Here is a 20440-nt window from a genome sequence, read left to right as displayed (position 1 = left end):
TGGGCTCCCGTGGGCTCACTGAATGCTCACCACCTCCCTCTCCTCACAGAAGCATTCATGTGCTACAGACTCCTCTCCTCTCATGATTATTTTTCACTCTTTACAAGGGCTTTTACAAGGTGATGGAATTGAAAACTGAGGGCCCATGCAAGCAGGGGTTAGTTTTTTTTATTTTGAAAGTGAGGATTCCTTTGGGGCACCCAACTGGCTCAAATGGTTTATCTTGGGACTCTTCATCTCAGGGTTGTAACTTTGAGCCCAAGTTGGGTGCAGAGATTACTTAAAAATAAAATCTTTTTTTAAAAATAACATAAAATAGGAGCACCTGGGTGGCTCAATGGGTTAAGCCTCTGTCTTCAGCTCAGATCATGATCTCAGGGTCCTGGGATTGATCACCACATTGGGCTCTGCTCAGCAGGGAGCCTGCTTCCCCCTCTCTCTCTGCCTATTTGTAGTCTCTACATACTTGTGATCTTCCTCTCTCTCTCTGTCAAATAAATAAATAAATAATCTTTTAAAAAATAACATAAAATAGTGGGGAGGAGCAAGATGGCAGAGGAGGAGGAGACTTAAATTTCATCTGGTGCCAGGAATTCAGCTAGTTATCAAACCATTCTGAACACCTATAAACTCAACAGAGAATCAAAGAAAAGAAGAGCCACCTTTCTATGAACAGAAAAGCAACCACTTTCTAGAAGTTAGGATGTGTGGAGACGTGAATCTGAGGTGATATAGGGGAAGATAGACTGCAGGGGAGAAGGGTGCCTTCATCAGACAGCTCCTAGCAAGTGATAGAGTAGCGGAGCACAAAATCAAAACTTTAGAAGTCTGCTCTAATGAGGGACATTGCTCCAGTGGCTAAGAGGAGGGTGGAACACTTGCTGGGACAGTGTGGTCCCAGGACCCTCAGGGTCACAGAAAGACTGGGGGTGCTTGAGTGTGGCAGAGTGTGGCAGGTATTGGAGCAGGGAAGCCAGCTGTAGAGATAGCACCAAGGAGTGGGCTCTCAGCTCAGGGTTACCTTAACTGTGATCCAAGGCATAATCAGACCACTGCTGTTCAAGCAGGTATCCCACAAGTGGCAGATCTGGGGAGACCCCCCTTCTTCCTCTACTGGGAGGAGCGGCACAGGAGCATGCTGCAGGAATCTTTTGGGTTTAGAGACTCCAAATGGGGCCATGCACCAGAGATAGAAATTCTCAGTCATAGGCCAGGTGAGCCCGGAGTGCAGCCAGACACCAGAAAGACAGAAGTGATTGACTGCTTTTCTCTGAGGGCTCGGTGAGGAGGGGGGCCCAAGCTTTCAGCTCCTCCAGGACAGAGATTGGGAGGCCACCATTTTCATTCTCATCCTCCAAAGCTGTAGGGGAAGTTTTCAGGGAACAAAAGCTCCCGGGAGCAAACTCAAGCCGATGATTTAGCCTGGCCCCTGGCAAGGGAGGTGCAGTTCCACCTCAAACAAAGACAGTTGAGAATCACTGCAATAGGCCCCTCCCCCAGAAGATCAGCAAGACCATCCAGTCAAGACCAGGTTTACCAATCAATGAGAATGCAAAACTCCAGCACTAGGGGAATACAGCACATAGAATTCATGGTTTTCTTCCCATGATATTTTAGTCTTTCAAAATTAATTTTTTAAATATTCTTTATTTTTTTCTTTTTCTATTTTTTCTAAAATTTTCCTCTTTCCTATTTTAACCAACATCTTATCAATACCTTTTCAAAAATATTTTTTACTTTTCATTTTTATACTCATATTCTATCCCTTCATTGTAATTACCCTTATTTTTTGTATACATATAAGTTTTTCCTTCTTTAAAATTGTGGGATAAGTTTCTTCTAACAAACCAAAATATATCCTAAATCTAGTCTATGGCTTTGCTCTACTCTTCCACCTGACCACATTCTCTCCTTTTTTCTTTTAATTTTTTCTTTCTTTTCTTAACCAACTTCTTATCTTATCAATTCCTTTTTTAAAATTGCTTTTAATTTCATCTTTACAATCATATAACATTCCTTCATCAGATTTACCCTTATTTCTTCCTTCAAAATTTTGGGAGGAAGCTTCTTCCAACAGTCCAAAATATACCCCAAATCAAGTGTTTGGCTCTGTTATGTTCACCAGCCTGATCATATATTTTCTCTCTCCTTTCTCATCTCCTCCAGTTTCAGGTCTCTTCTGATTTGGTTAGCGCATATTTTTCTGGGGTCATTGTAATCCTTTTAGAATTTTGTTCTCTCAATCATATATTCTTATCTGGATGAAATGACTAAACAGATAAACTCACCTCAAAAAAAAAATAAAAAGAACAAGAGGAAATACCAACTGCTAGGGACCTAATCAATATGGACATTAGTAAGATGGCAGGACTAGAATTCAGAATGACAATTATAAAGATACTAGCTGGGCTTGAAGAAAGCATAGGACATACTAGAGAATCCCTTTCAGGAGAAATAAAAGAACTAAAATCTAACCAAGCTAAAATTTAAAAAGCTATTAATGAGATGCCATCAAATATGAAGGCTCTTACTGCTAGGATACATGAGGCAGAAGAGAGAATTAGTGAAATAGAAGACCAAATTATGGAGAATAAAGAAGCTGAGAAAAGAGAGATAAACAACTACTGGACCACGTGGGGAGAATTTGAGAGAAAAGTGATACCATAAGATGAAACAATCTTAGAATAATTGGGATCCAGAAGAAGAAAGAAAGAGAGGGGCAGAAGGTATACTGGAGCAAATTATAGTGGAGAACTTCCCTAATCTGAGGAAGGAAACATGCATCAAAATCCAGAAGGCACAGAGAACCCCCCAAAACCAATAAAAATTGGTCCCTACCCCATCATCTAATAGTAAAACTTACAAGTCTCAGAGACAAAGAGAAAATCCTGAAAGCAGCTCGGGACAAAAGGTCTGTAACACAATGGTAGAAATACTAGACTGGCAGCAGACCTATCCACAGAGATCTGGCTGGCCAGAAAAGAGTGGCATGATATATTCAGAGCACTATATGAGAAAAATATGCAGCCAAGAATACTATATCCAGCTAGGCTGTCGTTAAAAATAGAAGGAGAAATAAAAAGCTTCCAGGACAAACAATAATGAAAAGAATTTCCAACCATGAAACCACCCCTACAGGAAATATTGAAAGGGGTCCTTAAAGCAAAGAGAGAGCCTAAAAGTAACATAGATCAGAAAGAACAGATACAATATTCAGTAACAGTCACCTTACAGGGAATACAGTGGCACTAAATTCATATCTTTCAATAGTTACCCTGAATGTAAATGGGCTAAATGCCCCAATCAAAAGACACAGGACATCAGAATGGATTTTTTAAAAATACCTATCAATATGCTGTCTACAAGAAACTCATTTTAGACCCAAAGTCACCTCCAGATTGAAAGTGAGGGGATGGAAAAGAATTTATCATGCTAATGGACATCAAAAGAAAGCTGGGGTGGCAATCCCTTTATCAGACAAATTAGATTTCAAGCCAAAGACTATAATAAGAGATGAAAAAGGACACTATATCTTACTTAAAGGGTCTCTCCAACAAGAAGATCTAAAACTTTTAGATATCTATGCCCCTAACATGGGAGCAGCCGATTATATAAACCAATTAATAACAAAATCAAAGAAACACATCAACAATAATAAAATAATAGCAGGGGACTTTAACACCCCCTCTTACTGAAATGGATAGATTATCTAAGCAAAAGATCAACACGGAAATAACGGCTTTAAATGACACACTGGGCCAGATGGACATCACAGATATATTCAGAACATTTTATCCCAAAGTAACAGATTACTCATTCTTCTCTAGTGCACATGGAACATTCTCCAGAAGAGATCACATCCTGGGTCACAAATCAGGTCTCAACCAGTACCAAAAGATTGGGATCATTCTTCATATTTTCAGACCAGAATGCTCTGAAACTAGAAGTGAACCATGAGAGGAAAGTTGGAAAGAACTCAAATGCCTGGAGCCTAAACAGCATCCTACTAAAGAATGAAGGGATCAACCAGGAAATTAAAGAAGAATTTTAAAAATTCACGGAAACAAATGAAAATGAACACATAACTGTTCAAAATATCTGGGATGCAGCAAAGGCATTCTTGTAAGGGAAGTATATCACTATACAAGCTTTACTCCTATTCTCAGAGAATAAGAAATAAGAAATAAGAAAGATTTCATATATACAACCTAACCCTACACCTAAAGTAGTTGCTGAAAGAACAGCAAAGAAAGCCTAAACCCAGCAGGAGAAGAGAAATTATAAAGATCAGAGCAGAAATCAATGAAATAGAAACCAAAAGAACAGTAAAACAAACCAATGAAACTAGGAGCTGGTTCTTTAAAAGAATTAATAAGATTGATAAAACCCTGGCCAGACTTATCAAAAAGAAAAGAGAAAGGACCCAAATTAATTAAAATTGTATATGAAAGAGGAGAGATCACAACCAACACTAAAGAAATATAAATAATTATAGGAACATATTATGAGGAACTATACCCCAGCAAATGTGACAATCTGGAAGAAATGGATGCATTACTAGAGACATAGAAACTACCAAAATGAACCAGGAAGAAATAAAAAACCTGAACAGACCCATAACCAGTGGGGAGATTGAAGCAGTCATCAAAACTCTCCCAAAAAACAAGAGCCCAGGGCCAGACAGCTTCCCAGGGAATTCTACTGAACATTTAAATAAGAATTAATACCTATTGTCCTGAAACTGTTTCAAAAAATAGAAATGGAAGGAAAACTTGCAAACTCATTTGATGAGGCCAGCATTACCTTGATTCCAAAACAAAGACCCCATTAAAAAGGAGAATTACAGACCAATATCCTTCATGAATATGGATGCAAAAATTCTCACCAAAGTACTAGCCAATAAGATCCAACAGTACCTTAAAAGGATTATTCATTATGACCAAGTGGAATTTCTTCCTGGGCTGAAAGTTTGGTTCAACATCCACAAATCAATCTATGTGATACAATACATTAATAAAAGAAAGAACAAGAACATATGATACTCTCAATAGATGCTTAAAAGCATTTGACAAACTACAACATCCCTTCTTGATCAAAACTCTTCACAGTGTAGGCATAGAGGGTACTTACCTCAGTGTCATCAAGCCATCTATGAAAAACCCACAGTGAGTATCACTTTTAGTGGGGAAAAATTGGGAGCTTTCCCCTAAGGTCAGGAACATGGCAGGGATGTCCACTATCACCACTGCTATTCAACATAGTACTAGAAGTCCTAGCCTCAGCAATCAGACAACAAAAAGAAATAAAAGTCATCTGAATTGGCAAAGAAGAAGTCAGACTCTCACTCTTTGCCAATGATATGATACTTTATATGGAAAACCCAAAAGACTCCACTTCAAAACTGCTAGAACTCATACAGGAATTCAGTAAAGTGTCAGGATATAAAATCAATGCACAGAAATCAGTTGTATTTCTATACACCAACAACAAAACAGAAGACAGAGAAATTAGGGAGTCGATCCCATTTACAATTGCACCCATAAGACACCTAGGAATAAACCTAACCAAAGAGAAAGATCTGTACTTTGAAAACTACGGGTTACTCATAAAAGATATTGAGGAAGATATAAAGAAATGGAAAAATGTTCCATGCTCATGGATTGGAAGTAAAAATATTGTGAAAATGTCTATGCTATCTAAAGCAGTCCACACATTTAACACAATCCCTATCAAAATACCATCAATTTTTTTCAAAGAAATGGAACAAATTTATAAATTTATATGGAACCAGAAAAGACCCCAAATAGCCAGAGGAATGTTGAAAAAGAAAACCAAAGTTGGCAACATCACAATTCCAGACTTCAAGCTCTATTACAAAGCTATAATCATCAACACAGTATGGTACTGGCACAAAAACTGACACAAAGATAATGGAACAGAATAGAGAGCCCAGAAATGGACCCTCAATTCTATGGTTTATTAATCTTCAACAAAGCAGGAAAGAATGTCCAATGGAAAAAAGACAGCCTCTTCAACAAATGGTGTTGAGAAAATTGGACAGCACATGCAGAAGAATGAAGCTGGACCATTTCCTTACACCACACACAAAAATGGGCTCAAATGGATGAAGAACCTCAATGTGAGAAAGGAATCCATCAAAATCCTTGAGGAGAACACAGGCAGCAACCTCTTCGACCTCAGCCACAGCAACTTCTTCTAGGAACATCGCCAAAGGCAAGGGAGGCAAGGGCAAAAATGAACTATTGGGATTTCATCAAGATCAAAATCTTTTGCACAGCAAAGGAAACAGTTAACAAAACCAAAAGACAACTGACAGAATGGGAGAAGATATTTGCAAACAACATTTCAAATAAAGGGCTAGTATCCAAAATCTATAAAGAGCTTAGCAGGGGCGCCTGGGTGGCTCAGTGTGTTAAGCCGCTGCCTTCGGCTCAGGTCATGATCTCAGGGTCCTAGGATCGAGTCCCGCATCGGGCTCTCTGCTCAGCAGGGAGCCTGCTTCCCTTCATCTCTCTCTGCCTGCCTCTCTGCCTACTTGTGATCTCTCTCTGTCAAATAAATAAATAAAATCTTAAAAAAAAATAAAAATAAAAATTAAAGAGCTTAGCAAACTCAACACCCAAAGAACAAATAATCCAATCAGGAAATGGGCAGAAGACATGAACAGACATTTTGGCAAAGAAGACATCCAGATGGCCAACAGACATATGAAAAAATGTTCCACATCACTCAGCATCAGGGAAATACAAATCAAAACCACAATGAGATATCACCTCACACCAGTCAGAACGGCTAAAATTAACAAGTCAGGAAATGACAGATGATGGCGAGGATGTGGAGAAAGGGGAACCCTCCTACACTGTTGGTGGGAATGCAAGCTGGTGCAACCACTCTGGAAAACAATATGGAGGTTCCTCAAAAAGTTTAAAATAGAGTTACCCTACAACCCCGCAATTGCTCTACTGGGTATTTACCCTAATGATACAAATGTAGTGATCTGAAGGGGCACATGCTCCCAAGTGTTTATAGCAGCAATGTCCACAATAGCCAAACTACGGAAAGAACCTAGATGTCCATCAATAGATGAATGAATAAAGAAGATGTGGTATATATACACAAAGAAATACTATGAAGTCATCAATAGAAACAAAATATTGCCATTTGCAACAACATGGATGGAGCTAGAGGGTATCATGCTAAGTGAAATAAGACAAACGAAGAAAGACAATTATCATTTGATCTCTCTGATATGAGGAATTTGAGAGGCAGTACAGGGGGTCATGGGGGTTAGGGTGGGAATAAATGAAATAAGATGGGATCGAGTGGTCTCCCATCCAATACTAACAAGGCCCAACTATGCTTAGCATCCAAGGTCAGACAAGATCAGGTGCATTCTGGGAGGGGAGGGGGTGAGGGGGTTGGGTGAGCCTGGTGGTGGTATTATGGAGGGCACGTATTGCATGGAGCACTGGGTGTGGTGCATGAACAATGAATCTTGGAACACTGAAAAAATTAAAAGAAATTTAAAAAAAGAAATTTAAAATAGAGCTACCCTATGACCCTGCAATTGCACTACTGGGTATTCACCCCAAAGATACAGATGCAATGAAAAGAACTACAATCTGTACCCCAGTGTTCATAGCAGCAATGGCCACAGTTGCCAAACTGGAAAGATCCAATGTGCCCTTCAACAGATGAATGGATAAAGAAGATGTGGTCCATATATACAATGGAATATTATGCCTCCATCAGAAAGGATGAATACCCAACTTTTGTACCAACATGGATGGGTCTGGAGAAGATTAGGCTGAGTGAAATATGTCAAGCAGAGAAAGTCAATTATCATATGGTTTCGCTTACTTTTGGAGCATAAGGAATAACATGGAGGACATGGGGAGATGGAGAGGAGAAGGGAGTTGGAGGAAATTGGAGGGGGAGACGAACCATGAGAAGACTATGGACTCTGAGGAACTAGCTGAGGGTTTTGGTGGGGAGGGGAGTGGGAGGTTGGGTGAGCCTGGTGGTGGGTATTGTGGAGGGCATGTATTGTGTGGAGCACTGGGTGTGGTGCATAAACAATGAATCTTGGAACACTGAAAAAATTAAATTAAATTTTTTAAAAATTAAATTAAATTTTTAAAAAAGATGGAATCGGGAGGGAGAAAAACCATAAGAGACTCTTGATCTCATGAAACAAACTGAGGTTTGCTGGGAGTTGGGGGGGTAGGGATGGTGTGGCTGGGTCACAGACATTGGGAAGGGTATGTGCTATGGTGAGTGCTGTGAAATGTGTAAGACTGATGATTCACAGACCTGTTCCCCTGGGGCACAGAATACATTTTATGTTAATAAAAAGAAGTTTTTCACTTCAAGAGGGATGAAAACCTCCTCCCTGTTTATTATGCATTTAATTTTTTCTTTGCATTTCAGAATTGATACATGAGGAATATTAATGTCTAGGACAACACTGTGTATCTTCACCATAAATTTTCAAAAGTACTCTGAGGTGTCATAGGTCTTTTTCCCTTGATATACTATTTTTTTATTTGACAGAGAGAGAGACAGTGAGAGAAGGAACACAAGCAGGGGAGTAGGAAAGGGAGAAGCACTCTTCCCGCTGAACAGGGAGCCAGGGAGCCTGATACGGGGCTCCATCCCAGGACCCTTGGCTCATGACCTGAGCTGGAGGCAGATGCTTAATGACTGAGCCACCCAGGTGCCCCTCCTTGATATTTTAAAGCAACACCTAATAATATAAAATACTTTTTAACTGGGACCTTAAACTGAACTCAAAAAGTGGGCAGTTGAGGCAAATGAGATGTGTGACCATTAAATCAAAACATTCTGATCAATACCTTAGCCCATAGTGGCTTCATAAACATCCCCTTACACTCAGAGACCTTTGGAATCATGCAGAGGGAGAGCCTTGCCCACAGCCAAGTCTCACCACAGGACCAAATTCTCTATTTCTCCTTCTTGAATCTCTCCTAGGAACAGAAGGGGACCTGTAGCCTCAGAAGCACTTTCCCTATGCCAGAAATTTCACCACCCCTTGGAAGAACCCAACCATTTCCATTCTGCAGAAGAAGGACACATTCCCAAGACTATCTACTCCTTTTATTCCTTTTGAGGTTTTCCCAAAATGATTTTGGGTCAACTACCATGAATCTCTAGCCCCCTAGAACCCATCACCAACCACCTTTGCTTTTGGTGAGCATTTCATTGTAACCTGAACCACCTTTTGCCTCAGAGGAGGGATCCTAATAGGGTGGAGTCTAGGTGGGGCTCAGGGTGCAGCTACCGGAGGGACAGGCCTGGGATAGTGTTATTAGGAAATCTTCTAGGACATTTGGCCCCTCCTTCTATGGAGGGACTGAGGCGGAGCCTTGGGCATTAAAAGCCACAATGCTGAAGACTAGAACACATGTTTACTGGCATCTCTGACTGCGCTAGACCTCTGCACCACCAGCCCTCCGTGTACCCCACAGCACATTACCTCACCACAGAGGGTACTGCTTGCTCTCCTCACAGCCATGTCATCATCCCAGCGAGTGGCGCTGGTGACCGGGTCCAACAAGGGCCTCGGCTTCACCATCGTGCGTGACCTGTGCCGGCAGTTTTCGGGGGACGTGGTGCTCACGGCGCGGGACGAGGCGCGGGGCCGCGCGGCCGTGCAGCAGCTCCAGGCCGAGGGCTTGAATCCCCGCTTCCACCTGCTGGACATCGACGACCTGCAGAGCATCCGCGCCCTGCGCGACTTCGTGCGCAAGGAGTACGGGGGCCTGGACGTGCTGGTCAACAACGCGGGCATCATATTCAAGCGTAAGGACACAGGAACACTTAGGGCACCAACCTCCCTTAGGGGACCACCAAGGATGGGTTGGGGCTGGTGCCTGAACCAATCCTGTGGGGGGCCACAGCTCCAATAAGATCTAGAAGGGTCTCCCCACAGAAGGAGGTCACACTGGAGGCAGAGGGAGAGCAGAAGCCTCCGCGGGTTGCAAGTCTTTCCAACCAAAGCACCTTGGTTTAGCCATGAATCAATCTCAGGGACCTGACAGAGATTTTTGTATGTTTCATTTGGTTTGGATCACAGCCATTCAGTTAATGTTTTTCTTTGGTTGTTCTGTTGGGTTTTTAGTTTGTTTGTTTAAAGATTTTTTTATTTATTCATTTGAGATAGAAAGAGAGAGACTACAAGCAGGGGAAGGGGCAGAGGGAAAGAGAGAAGCAAGACTCCCTGCTGAGCTGGGATTCAGACACGGGGCTCCAGCCCAGGACCTGGAAATCATGACCTGAACCAAAGGCAGACGCTTAACCATCTGAATGACCCATGTGCCCCCTCAGTTAATGTTTAACTTAAATTTAATAAATAACAAATTGGGAAAAGAGATACACAGAAATCCCACTGGGCACACTTCCCTTGGCCTCCTGGAATGATGCCAACTTAACCAAGCTACACAGCATTAACACAGCAGATACGACACACTGGGAAAATAGAGTTCAGTAACGCAGACATCAGTGAGAATTCACCAGATTGCATGTACAAAAAACAAATGTTACTGTCACTCATGGAATGTTCTCAGATGGCTATTATTTATTAATCTGTTCTCCTCTTCCCCTAACAGCTGGTGATCCCACACCCTTTCATATTCAAGCAGAAGCGACCATGAAAACAAACTTCTTTGGTACCCAAGATGTGTGCACAGAACTCCTGCCTCTAATGAAACCCCAAGGTGAGCCTGATGAGGGCCCCAAGCTATGGTGTTTCGGGAGTGATCTGGCCCCTGCCTCTCTGGCCTCATCTACAGATGCTGGCTCCTCTCCCTGCTCAGCCACACCCTGAACCTGATTACCAAGTCTCAACCTGGACAGTGTACCTCTGCCTCAGGACTCTTAAAGTCAGCAGTGTCCTCGGTCTCATTGGTCCTTCACAGCTGGCTCTGTCTTATCCTTCCAGTCGTTGTTCAAAACTCCTCAGAGAGACCTTTTACTCCCTCGGTGCCACTCACAGGAGAAGATCCCCGAGGATTCCTTTCTGAACACTTTCTTCTCCCTCTCCGTCTCTCCTAGGGATTTTATCCAGACTAGTGGACTCCACACTCTCTGAACTTCTCAGGTCCCGCTAATATGTGTCACCTACCTAAAACAATCCCAGAGTTCCAGACACACATAGTCCCCTTCCTGCCTCTCCTTCTCCTCAGGATGCCCCCTGCCCCTCCCCAAATCCCACCCTTCCAGCACCCATCCTGCACCGCCATCTAAACATCTACATTTCCAAAACACTTATCATTTCCCACACACAACCTGGTCACAAACCCCATCACACACTCAGCTGTCATTTCTGGATTATTTCAACCTTCCTAAGACACCCTGCTTCTTCAGTCTTTTCCTCTCTGAGCATTCTCTGTACTCTCTGAGGGCTCACTTACCCCCAAAAGACCTTCAGAAGCAAAGCCCAAGCCTGAGCATCACTTGTAGGCATCTCTGTCATCAGACCTGCCAAACTCCAGGCCCATCAACTCCCCTTCCCCTGGTTCAAAACAAACTGCCATAATTCCTTGGTTGTCAACTACTATAATACTTAACCCCATGAGAACGTGATAGGGGGAGGCACAGCCCTTTTACTATACTCATTAAGAGGGAAGCTGACACTTTCAGGAAGATTAATATTCTGGCTTGAATTAAAAACATGCAGGTACAGTTGACTCTCGCTTCTGCCCCCAAATCCTCTTCTGTTCTGGAAAGTTCTACTGCTTCGTCTAGCATTCACTGGCTTCACTGGCATCTCAAAGGGCAGCTCTCAGATGTCACCTGACTCCTTTACTCACCACAACACTTGAGTGGGATGGAGTTCTGTGGGCCACCACACATCCTGGCAAAAATGACTTCTGGCTGAGAAATTCTTCTCACCTACCGAGCAGTGTTGGTGCTTGCTGTGTGTTGGCCTAGGACCAGAATGAGAAGGGAGTGCTCTTCTGCATTTGCTAAGGCAGGCTCTAATCAAACAACTCTTCTTGCCTCGGGGAAACTGGACTTCATGGACAAGGAAATGCAAGCTACATACTCAGTGTGAACATAGGGTTTTCTTGCTTTTTGAAATAGGGGAGTTCTTCCATTATTTGGGAGGATGCCAGCCTCTGCAGCCATGTTACCAGGAATTTACCCTCTTTGGGGACACTATCTGGGAGAAATCGTAGCTAGGATAACTGAAAGCAAATAAACACTGTCCCTTCTCTCTCATACTTCACAACCTAAGACATGAAGGACAATCTTGAATGACTTTACCAGCTCTCTGTCAGTGCAGAACACACTTCATAGCCCTGTGTTTGCTCTGTTTTTTGGCATGGAAGGACAAAATGAAAGAGAATTGTGAGCCTAAGGACTATGCAGGATAGCAGATGTTGATTTTTCTTCTTTTTAAATTCTTTCTTCAAAAAAGAAAGTTTTACTAAAATAATTGATCCACAAAAAAAGAAAATACAACAACAAGGTGCCCACCATTGATCGTAACCAGACAATCAATATCTAGGCCATATATATCCCATCTCACATTCCATGGATTTTTCTTCCCTTTCCCCTAAATTCATTAATCTTGAATTTAAAGGATACATTCTCTAAAGTGATAAACTGTTGTCCTTGTATTCCCTTTAAGTTATACTAGATTTATTTTTTAAAAGATATTAAAAATATATATCCATTTAAATATAAAGACTGTAAACAATTACTCATACATGTCAATATAAGTTCATTTCTATAAATACTAACTATATTTTTTTAAAAAGAGTATACTTTCTTTTTTTAAAGATTTTATTTATTTATTTGACAGACAGATTACAAGTAGGCAGAGAGCCAGGCAGAGAGAGAGAGGAGGAAGCAGGCTCCCTGCTCAACAGAGAGCCCAACACGGGGCTCAATCCCCGGACCCTGGGATCATGACCTGAGCTGAAGGCAGAGGCTTTAACTGAGCCACCCAGGTGCCAAAAAAAGAGTATATTTTCAAAAAAAGTGAGAGCTATGTCAATGCTTTACACTTTTAACAGCTTTGTTGAGATACAGTTCACATATCCTACACTTCACCCATTACAGGTATCCAGCTCAGTGGATTTTAGTAAGGGGCCGGGTTGTGGAACCATCATTGCTTCAAGATTAGCACACTGTCATCAGCCCAGGGAGATCCTGGGCCCTTAGCTATCAGCCCTCTGTTCCCTCATTCCCTCTACCCCAAGCAACCATCAATCTATACTCTCTCCCTACATTTCCTTTTCTGGACGGAGAATCACATAATGAGTGGTCTTTTGTGACTGGCTTTTTAATTTTGAATATCGCTGTCAGGGTTCATGCATGTTGTAGCACCAACATCATTTCTTTGATAGTATTCATTTAACAGATTTGTTTTCCATGGCTCCATTCTATGACCATATTGCCAGGACATTAGTTACTCCTTCTGAGCCAATAAAAACCCCAGGGAGAAAACCTGTATGCTGTTCAGCCCACTGCGGTGACTCATTTTTACCTACCCAGAGCATACCAAGCCTAATGCAGTCTGTACACCTTCAAGGCGCCCTCAGTTAAGTGATCAGCTCTTTGTTGTTCAGTAGACACTGATTCATAGAGCACTGCCCAAGTAACCATAAGATCGTCAGATGGTCCCAAAGAGGACCAATGAGGAAAAGTTGCTTTCTACTCATGACTACAGAGTGCCTCCTACCACTCTGCTTAGGATGTTCCTCTATAAAGCACATTCTTTTCTCTATGGAACATCTGGGCACTGCTCAGTCCCATTAGATCATTTCTCTGACATCGTCGGAGACATTATGGGTAAAACAAAGCTCAAAACTGAATCATGTCCTTCAGTTACAGAGGCAGTCATCATTAATAGTGATAGCAAACTGATAATTGTCTCCCAAGTGGACAAAATACTAACAATTTTGGATTTCATCACCCTCATACATGCCATTCTTTGTGACTCTTTGTGTTCTGTTTTAGACAGAGTGGTGAATGTGTCTAGGATAATAAGCCTCATAGCCCTTAAAAAGTGCAACCCAGACCTGCAGCAGAAGTTTATAATTGAGACCATCACAGAGGAGGAACTGGTGGGGCTCATGAACAAGTTCATGGAAGACACAAAGAAAGGCGTGCACAGGAAGAAGGGCTGGCCTAATAGTGCCTATGGAGTGACAAAAATTGTGTCACGGTCCTCTCCAGAATCCATGCCAGGAAACTGAGTGAGCAGAGGAAAGGAGACAAGAGCCTCCTGAACGCCTGCTGCCCTGGGTGGGTGATAACAGACATGGCAGGACCTAAAGCTACTAAAAGCCCAGAAGAAGGAGCAGAGACCCCTGTCTACTTGGCCCTTCTGCCCTCAGATGCTGAGGGTCCTCATGGGGCATTTGTTATAGAGAAGAAAGTTGAACAATGGGGACCCCTCTATCAGTTACCTTCATGGCTCCCATCTCAAATCCCACCATGACTGACCAAAACAACTGTTACACTGTCAAAAATATCCTTATCAAAAAAACAGAAACAAAAAAAGAATCACTATCCCTACCAAGTATTCACATTGAATTGGCTACTAATTCTGTGAAGTTTCTTGTGATTTCTTCTGTGCTATGAGAGGGAAAAAAGTAGAATTGATGACAATAATTAATGGACATCACAAATAAACAATTCTATAGTGGTTATCACGTTCACCTCACAAATAAACAATTCTAAGTAAATGTCATGTCTGCAGAGTGTTTACATGGCAACCATCCCAAAAATCACAATTTAGTACACTAAGTTCAAGGAACAGACCCTGAGGTGGGTCAAGAAAGGACAGTTTAACTCAGAGCTTGGTAAACATTAGTGAAAGAGCCAGATAGTAAGTATTTTTGCCTTTGCAGGCCAATCGTCTCTGAAGACCTACTCAAATCTGCTGTTGAAGCTTGAAAGTCAACACAGATGATATATCAACATATGAATGGAGCTAGATTTCCCTGGCCAGCATACTTTATCAGCCTCTACTATGACATGGCAACCCCAGGAAGAATAGATATCCTCTGTCTATCCTTCTCATTGATATCCTTAAGCATCCTTAATATATCCTTAAAAATCAAATTCACTGAGGGAAAAGAAATTGCAAGGTGTGAAATGGAACTGGGTTCCCAAGATATATCCATAAGACAAGCTGAGACAAGGGGGATGAATGTGGATTGGTACCAAGGGATATTAAAGAATGATTATCAAATCTCCTCAAGGTGAATGTGTTCTTGAAGTAGGGATAAAGGGTCACCAAGTTTGTAACATTAACTTGGATCAGCAAAATATCAACAGAAGGTGAACACATAAAGAGAAGAAAATATTCATCATTGTTGAAGCTACTTTGCTGAATCCATGAGTGTCCAAAATACTGTTCTTTCCACTGTTCTCTTGGAAAGCTATGGACACAAACATCTGGAAACTAAAAGGTCCTGTCTCTGCCACCTTACTGGGTGACCTTGAGCAAAATGCCACATGTTGCTGTATGTCAATCTCCTCAAGTGTACAATGGGGGACACCTCACAGCACTGCTGTGAGGAGTAAGTGAACTGATACAGATGGACAGGCTGAAAACAATGGCTGTGTTAAGTGTCCACCAAAAGAGTCCCTGTAGTGGGGTCTGACACATCCATGGCTCTGAAGAGAAGTTCTTACTGCCCTGCACCAAGCCTGGCTCCCCGTGGGCTCCCGTGGGCTCACTGAATGCTCACCACCTCCCTCTCCTCACAGAAGCATTCATGTGCTACAGACTCCTCTCCTCTCATGATTATTTTTCACTCTTTACAAGGGCTTTTACAAGGTGATGGAATTGAAAACTGAGGGCCCATGCAAGCAGGGGTTAGTTTTTTTTATTTTGAAAGTGAGGATTCCTTTGGGGCACCCAACTGGCTCAAATGGTTTATCTTGGGACTCTTCATCTCAGGGTTGTAACTTTGAGCCCAAGTTGGGTGCAGAGATTACTTAAAAATAAAATCTTTTTTTAAAAATAACATAAAATAGGAGCACCTGGGTGGCTCAATGGGTTAAGCCTCTGTCTTCAGCTCAGATCATGATCTCAGGGTCCTGGGATTGATCACCACATTGGGCTCTGCTCAGCAGGGAGCCTGCTTCCCCCTCTCTCTCTGCCTATTTGTAGTCTCTACATACTTGTGATCTTCCTCTCTCTCTCTGTCAAATAAATAAATAAATAAATAATCTTTTAAAAAATAACATAAAATAGTGGGGAGGAGCAAGATGGCAGAGGAGGAGGAGACTTAAATTTCATCTGGTGCCAGGAATTCAGCTAGTTATCAAACCATTCTGAACACCTATAAACTCAACAGAGAATCAAAGAAAAGAAGAGCCACCTTTCTATGAACAGAAAAGCAACCACTTTCTAGAAGTTAGGATGTGTGGAGACGTGAATCTGAGGTGATATAGGGGAAGATAGACTGCAGGGGAGAAGGGTGCCTTCATCAGACAGCTCCTAGCAAGTGATAGAGTAGCGGAGCACAAAATCAAAACTTTAGAAGTCTGCTCTAATGAGGGACATTGCTCCAGTGGCTAAGAGGAGGGTGGAACACTTGCTGGGACAGTGTGGTCCCAGGACCCTCAGGGTCACAGAAAGACTGGGGGTGCTTGAGTGTGGCAGAGTGTGGCAGGTATTGGAGCAGGGAAGCCAGCTGTAGAGATAGCACCAAGGAGTGGGCTCTCAGCTCAGGGTTACCTTAACTGTGATCCAAGGCATAATCAGACCACTGCTGTTCAAGCAGGTATCCCACAAGTGGCAGATCTGGGGAGACCCCCCTTCTTCCTCTACTGGGAGGAGCGGCACAGGAGCATGCTGCAGGAATCTTTTGGGTTTAGAGACTCCAAATGGGGCCATGCACCAGAGATAGAAATTCTCAGTCATAGGCCAGGTGAGCCCGGAGTGCAGCCAGACACCAGAAAGACAGAAGTGATTGACTGCTTTTCTCTGAGGGCTCGGTGAGGAGGGGGGCCCAAGCTTTCAGCTCCTCCAGGACAGAGATTGGGAGGCCACCATTTTCATTCTCATCCTCCAAAGCTGTAGGGGAAGTTTTCAGGGAACAAAAGCTCCCGGGAGCAAACTCAAGCAGATGATTTAGCCTGGCCCCTGGCAAGGGAGGTGCAGTTCCACCTCAAACAAAGACAGTTGAGAATCACTGCAATAGGCCCCTCCCCCAGAAGATCAGCAAGACCATCCAGTCAAGACCAGGTTTACCAATCAATGAGAATGCAAAACTCCAGCACTAGGGGAATACAGCACATAGAATTCATGGTTTTCTTCCCATGATATTTTAGTCTTTCAAAATTAATTTTTTAAATATTCTTTATTTTTTTCTTTTTCTATTTTTTCTAAAATTTTCCTCTTTCCTATTTTAACCAACATCTTATCAATACCTTTTCAAAAATATTTTTTACTTTTCATTTTTATACTCATATTCTATCCCTTCATTGTAATTACCCTTATTTTTTGTATACATATAAGTTTTTCCTTCTTTAAAATTGTGGGATAAGTTTCTTCTAACAAACCAAAATATATCCTAAATCTAGTCTATGGCTTTGCTCTACTCTTCCACCTGACCACATTCTCTCCTTTTTTCTTTTAATTTTTTCTTTCTTTTCTTAACCAACTTCTTATCTTATCAATTCCTTTTTTAAAATTGCTTTTAATTTCATCTTTACAATCATATAACATTCCTTCATCAGATTTACCCTTATTTCTTCCTTCAAAATTTTGGGAGGAAGCTTCTTCCAACAGTCCAAAATATACCCCAAATCAAGTGTTTGGCTCTGTTATGTTCACCAGCCTGATCATATATTTTCTCTCTCCTTTCTCATCTCCTCCAGTTTCAGGTCTCTTCTGATTTGGTTAGCGCATATTTTTCTGGGGTCATTGTAATCCTTTTAGAATTTTGTTCTCTCAATCATATATTCTTATCTGGATGAAATGACTAAACAGATAAACTCACCTCAAAAAAAAAATAAAAAGAACAAGAGGAAATACCAACTGCTAGGGACCTAATCAATATGGACATTAGTAAGATGGCAGGACTAGAATTCAGAATGACAATTATAAAGATACTAGCTGGGCTTGAAGAAAGCATAGGACATACTAGAGAATCCCTTTCAGGAGAAATAAAAGAACTAAAATCTAACCAAGCTAAAATTTAAAAAGCTATTAATGAGATGCCATCAAATATGAAGGCTCTTACTGCTAGGATACATGAGGCAGAAGAGAGAATTAGTGAAATAGAAGACCAAATTATGGAGAATAAAGAAGCTGAGAAAAGAGAGATAAACAACTACTGGACCACGTGGGGAGAATTTGAGAGAAAAGTGATACCATAAGATGAAACAATCTTAGAATAATTGGGATCCAGAAGAAGAAAGAAAGAGAGGGGCAGAAGGTATACTGGAGCAAATTATAGTGGAGAACTTCCCTAATCTGAGGAAGGAAACATGCATCAAAATCCAGAAGGCACAGAGAACCCCCCAAAACCAATAAAAATTGGTCCCTACCCCATCATCTAATAGTAAAACTTACAAGTCTCAGAGACAAAGAGAAAATCCTGAAAGCAGCTCGGGACAAAAGGTCTGTAACACAATGGTAGAAATACTAGACTGGCAGCAGACCTATCCACAGAGATCTGGCTGGCCAGAAAAGAGTGGCATGATATATTCAGAGCACTATATGAGAAAAATATGCAGCCAAGAATACTATATCCAGCTAGGGTGTCGTTAAAAATAGAAGGAGAAATAAAAAGCTTCCAGGACAAACAATAATGAAAAGAATTTCCAACCATGAAACCACCCCTACAGGAAATATTGAAAGGGGTCCTTAAAGCAAAGAGAGAGCCTAAAAGTAACATAGATCAGAAAGAACAGATACAATATTCAGTAACAGTCACCTTACAGGGAATACAGTGGCACTAAATTCATATCTTTCAATAGTTACCCTGAATGTAAATGGGCTAAATGCCCCAATCAAAAGACACAGGACATCAGAATGGATTTTTTAAAAATACCTATCAATATGCTGTCTACAAGAAACTCATTTTAGACCCAAAGTCACCTCCAGATTGAAAGTGAGGGGATGGAAAAGAATTTATCATGCTAATGGACATCAAAAGAAAGCTGGGGTGGCAATCCCTTTATCAGACAAATTAGATTTCAAGCCAAAGACTATAATAAGAGATGAAAAAGGACACTATATCTTACTTAAAGGGTCTCTCCAACAAGAAGATCTAAAACTTTTAGATATCTATGCCCCTAACATGGGAGCAGCCGATTATATAAACCAATTAATAACAAAATCAAAGAAACACATCAACAATAATAAAATAATAGCAGGGGACTTTAACACCCCCTCTTACTGAAATGGATAGATTATCTAAGCAAAAGATCAACACGGAAATAACGGCTTTAAATGACACACTGGGCCAGATGGACATCACAGATATATTCAGAACATTTTATCCCAAAGTAACAGATTACTCATTCTTCTCTAGTGCACATGGAACATTCTCCAGAAGAGATCACATCCTGGGTCACAAATCAGGTCTCAACCAGTACCAAAAGATTGGGATCATTCTTCATATTTTCAGACCAGAATGCTCTGAAACTAGAAGTGAACCATGAGAGGAAAGTTGGAAAGAACTCAAATGCCTGGAGCCTAAACAGCATCCTACTAAAGAATGAAGGGATCAACCAGGAAATTAAAGAAGAATTTTAAAAATTCACGGAAACAAATGAAAATGAACACATAACTGTTCAAAATATCTGGGATGCAGCAAAGGCATTCTTGTAAGGGAAGTATATCACTATACAAGCTTTACTCTTATTCTCAGAGAATAAGAAATAAGAAATAAGAAAGATTTCATATATACAACCTAACCCTACACCTAAAGTAGTTGCTGAAAGAACAGCAAAGAAAGCCTAAACCCAGCAGAAGAGAAATTATAAAGATCAGAGCAGAAATCAATGAAATAGAAACCAAAAGAACAGTAAAACAAACCAATGAAACTAGGAGCTGGTTCTTTAAAAGAATTAATAAGATTGATAAAACCCTGGCCAGACTTATCAAAAAGAAAAGAGAAAGGACCCAAATTAATTAAAATTGTATATGAAAGAGGAGAGATCACAACCAACACTAAAGAAATATAAATAATTATAGGAACATATTATGAGGAACTATACCCCAGCAAATGTGACAATCTGGAAGAAATGGATGCATTACTAGAGACATAGAAACTACCAAAATGAACCAGGAAGAAATAAAAAACCTGAACAGACCCATAACCAGTGGGGAGATTGAAGCAGTCATCAAAACTCTCCCAAAAAACAAGAGCCCAGGGCCAGACAGCTTCCCAGGGAATTCTACTGAACATTTAAATAA

General features: G+C 41.3%; 2 protein-coding genes across 3 annotated transcripts in view; one reads left to right on the top strand and one right to left on the bottom strand.

Moving 5' to 3' along the window:
• Positions 1-20440, bottom strand: part of SETD4 (SET domain containing 4) — a 92872-nt gene that overhangs the window by 64664 nt on the left and 7768 nt on the right. Inside the window, exon 1 of one of the 2 annotated variants that reach the window (XM_044250957.1) lies at positions 9518-9544. The exons of the other annotated variant lie outside the window; for it this stretch is intronic. The gene's annotated coding sequence lies outside the window, so the exon portion shown is untranslated. Of the gene's footprint in view, positions 1-9517; positions 9545-20440 lie in introns of those variants that run through there. 2 annotated transcript variants of the gene reach the window in all.
• On the top strand, positions 9518-14741 carry LOC122908308 (carbonyl reductase [NADPH] 1-like). The gene is given in 4 exon segments (XM_044250963.1): positions 9518-9843; positions 10650-10757; positions 14011-14208; positions 14211-14741. Coding segments are annotated over 4 exon segments (879 nt in total). The 5' UTR covers positions 9518-9554; the 3' UTR covers positions 14495-14741.

Source organism: Neovison vison, chromosome 6 (genome assembly GCF_020171115.1).
Source record: "Neovison vison isolate M4711 chromosome 6, ASM_NN_V1, whole genome shotgun sequence".
Lineage (NCBI taxonomy): Eukaryota > Metazoa > Chordata > Mammalia > Carnivora > Mustelidae > Neogale > Neogale vison.
The sequence above is the reverse complement of the archived record's forward strand: the minus strand, read 5'-3'. Positions and strand labels throughout refer to the sequence as shown.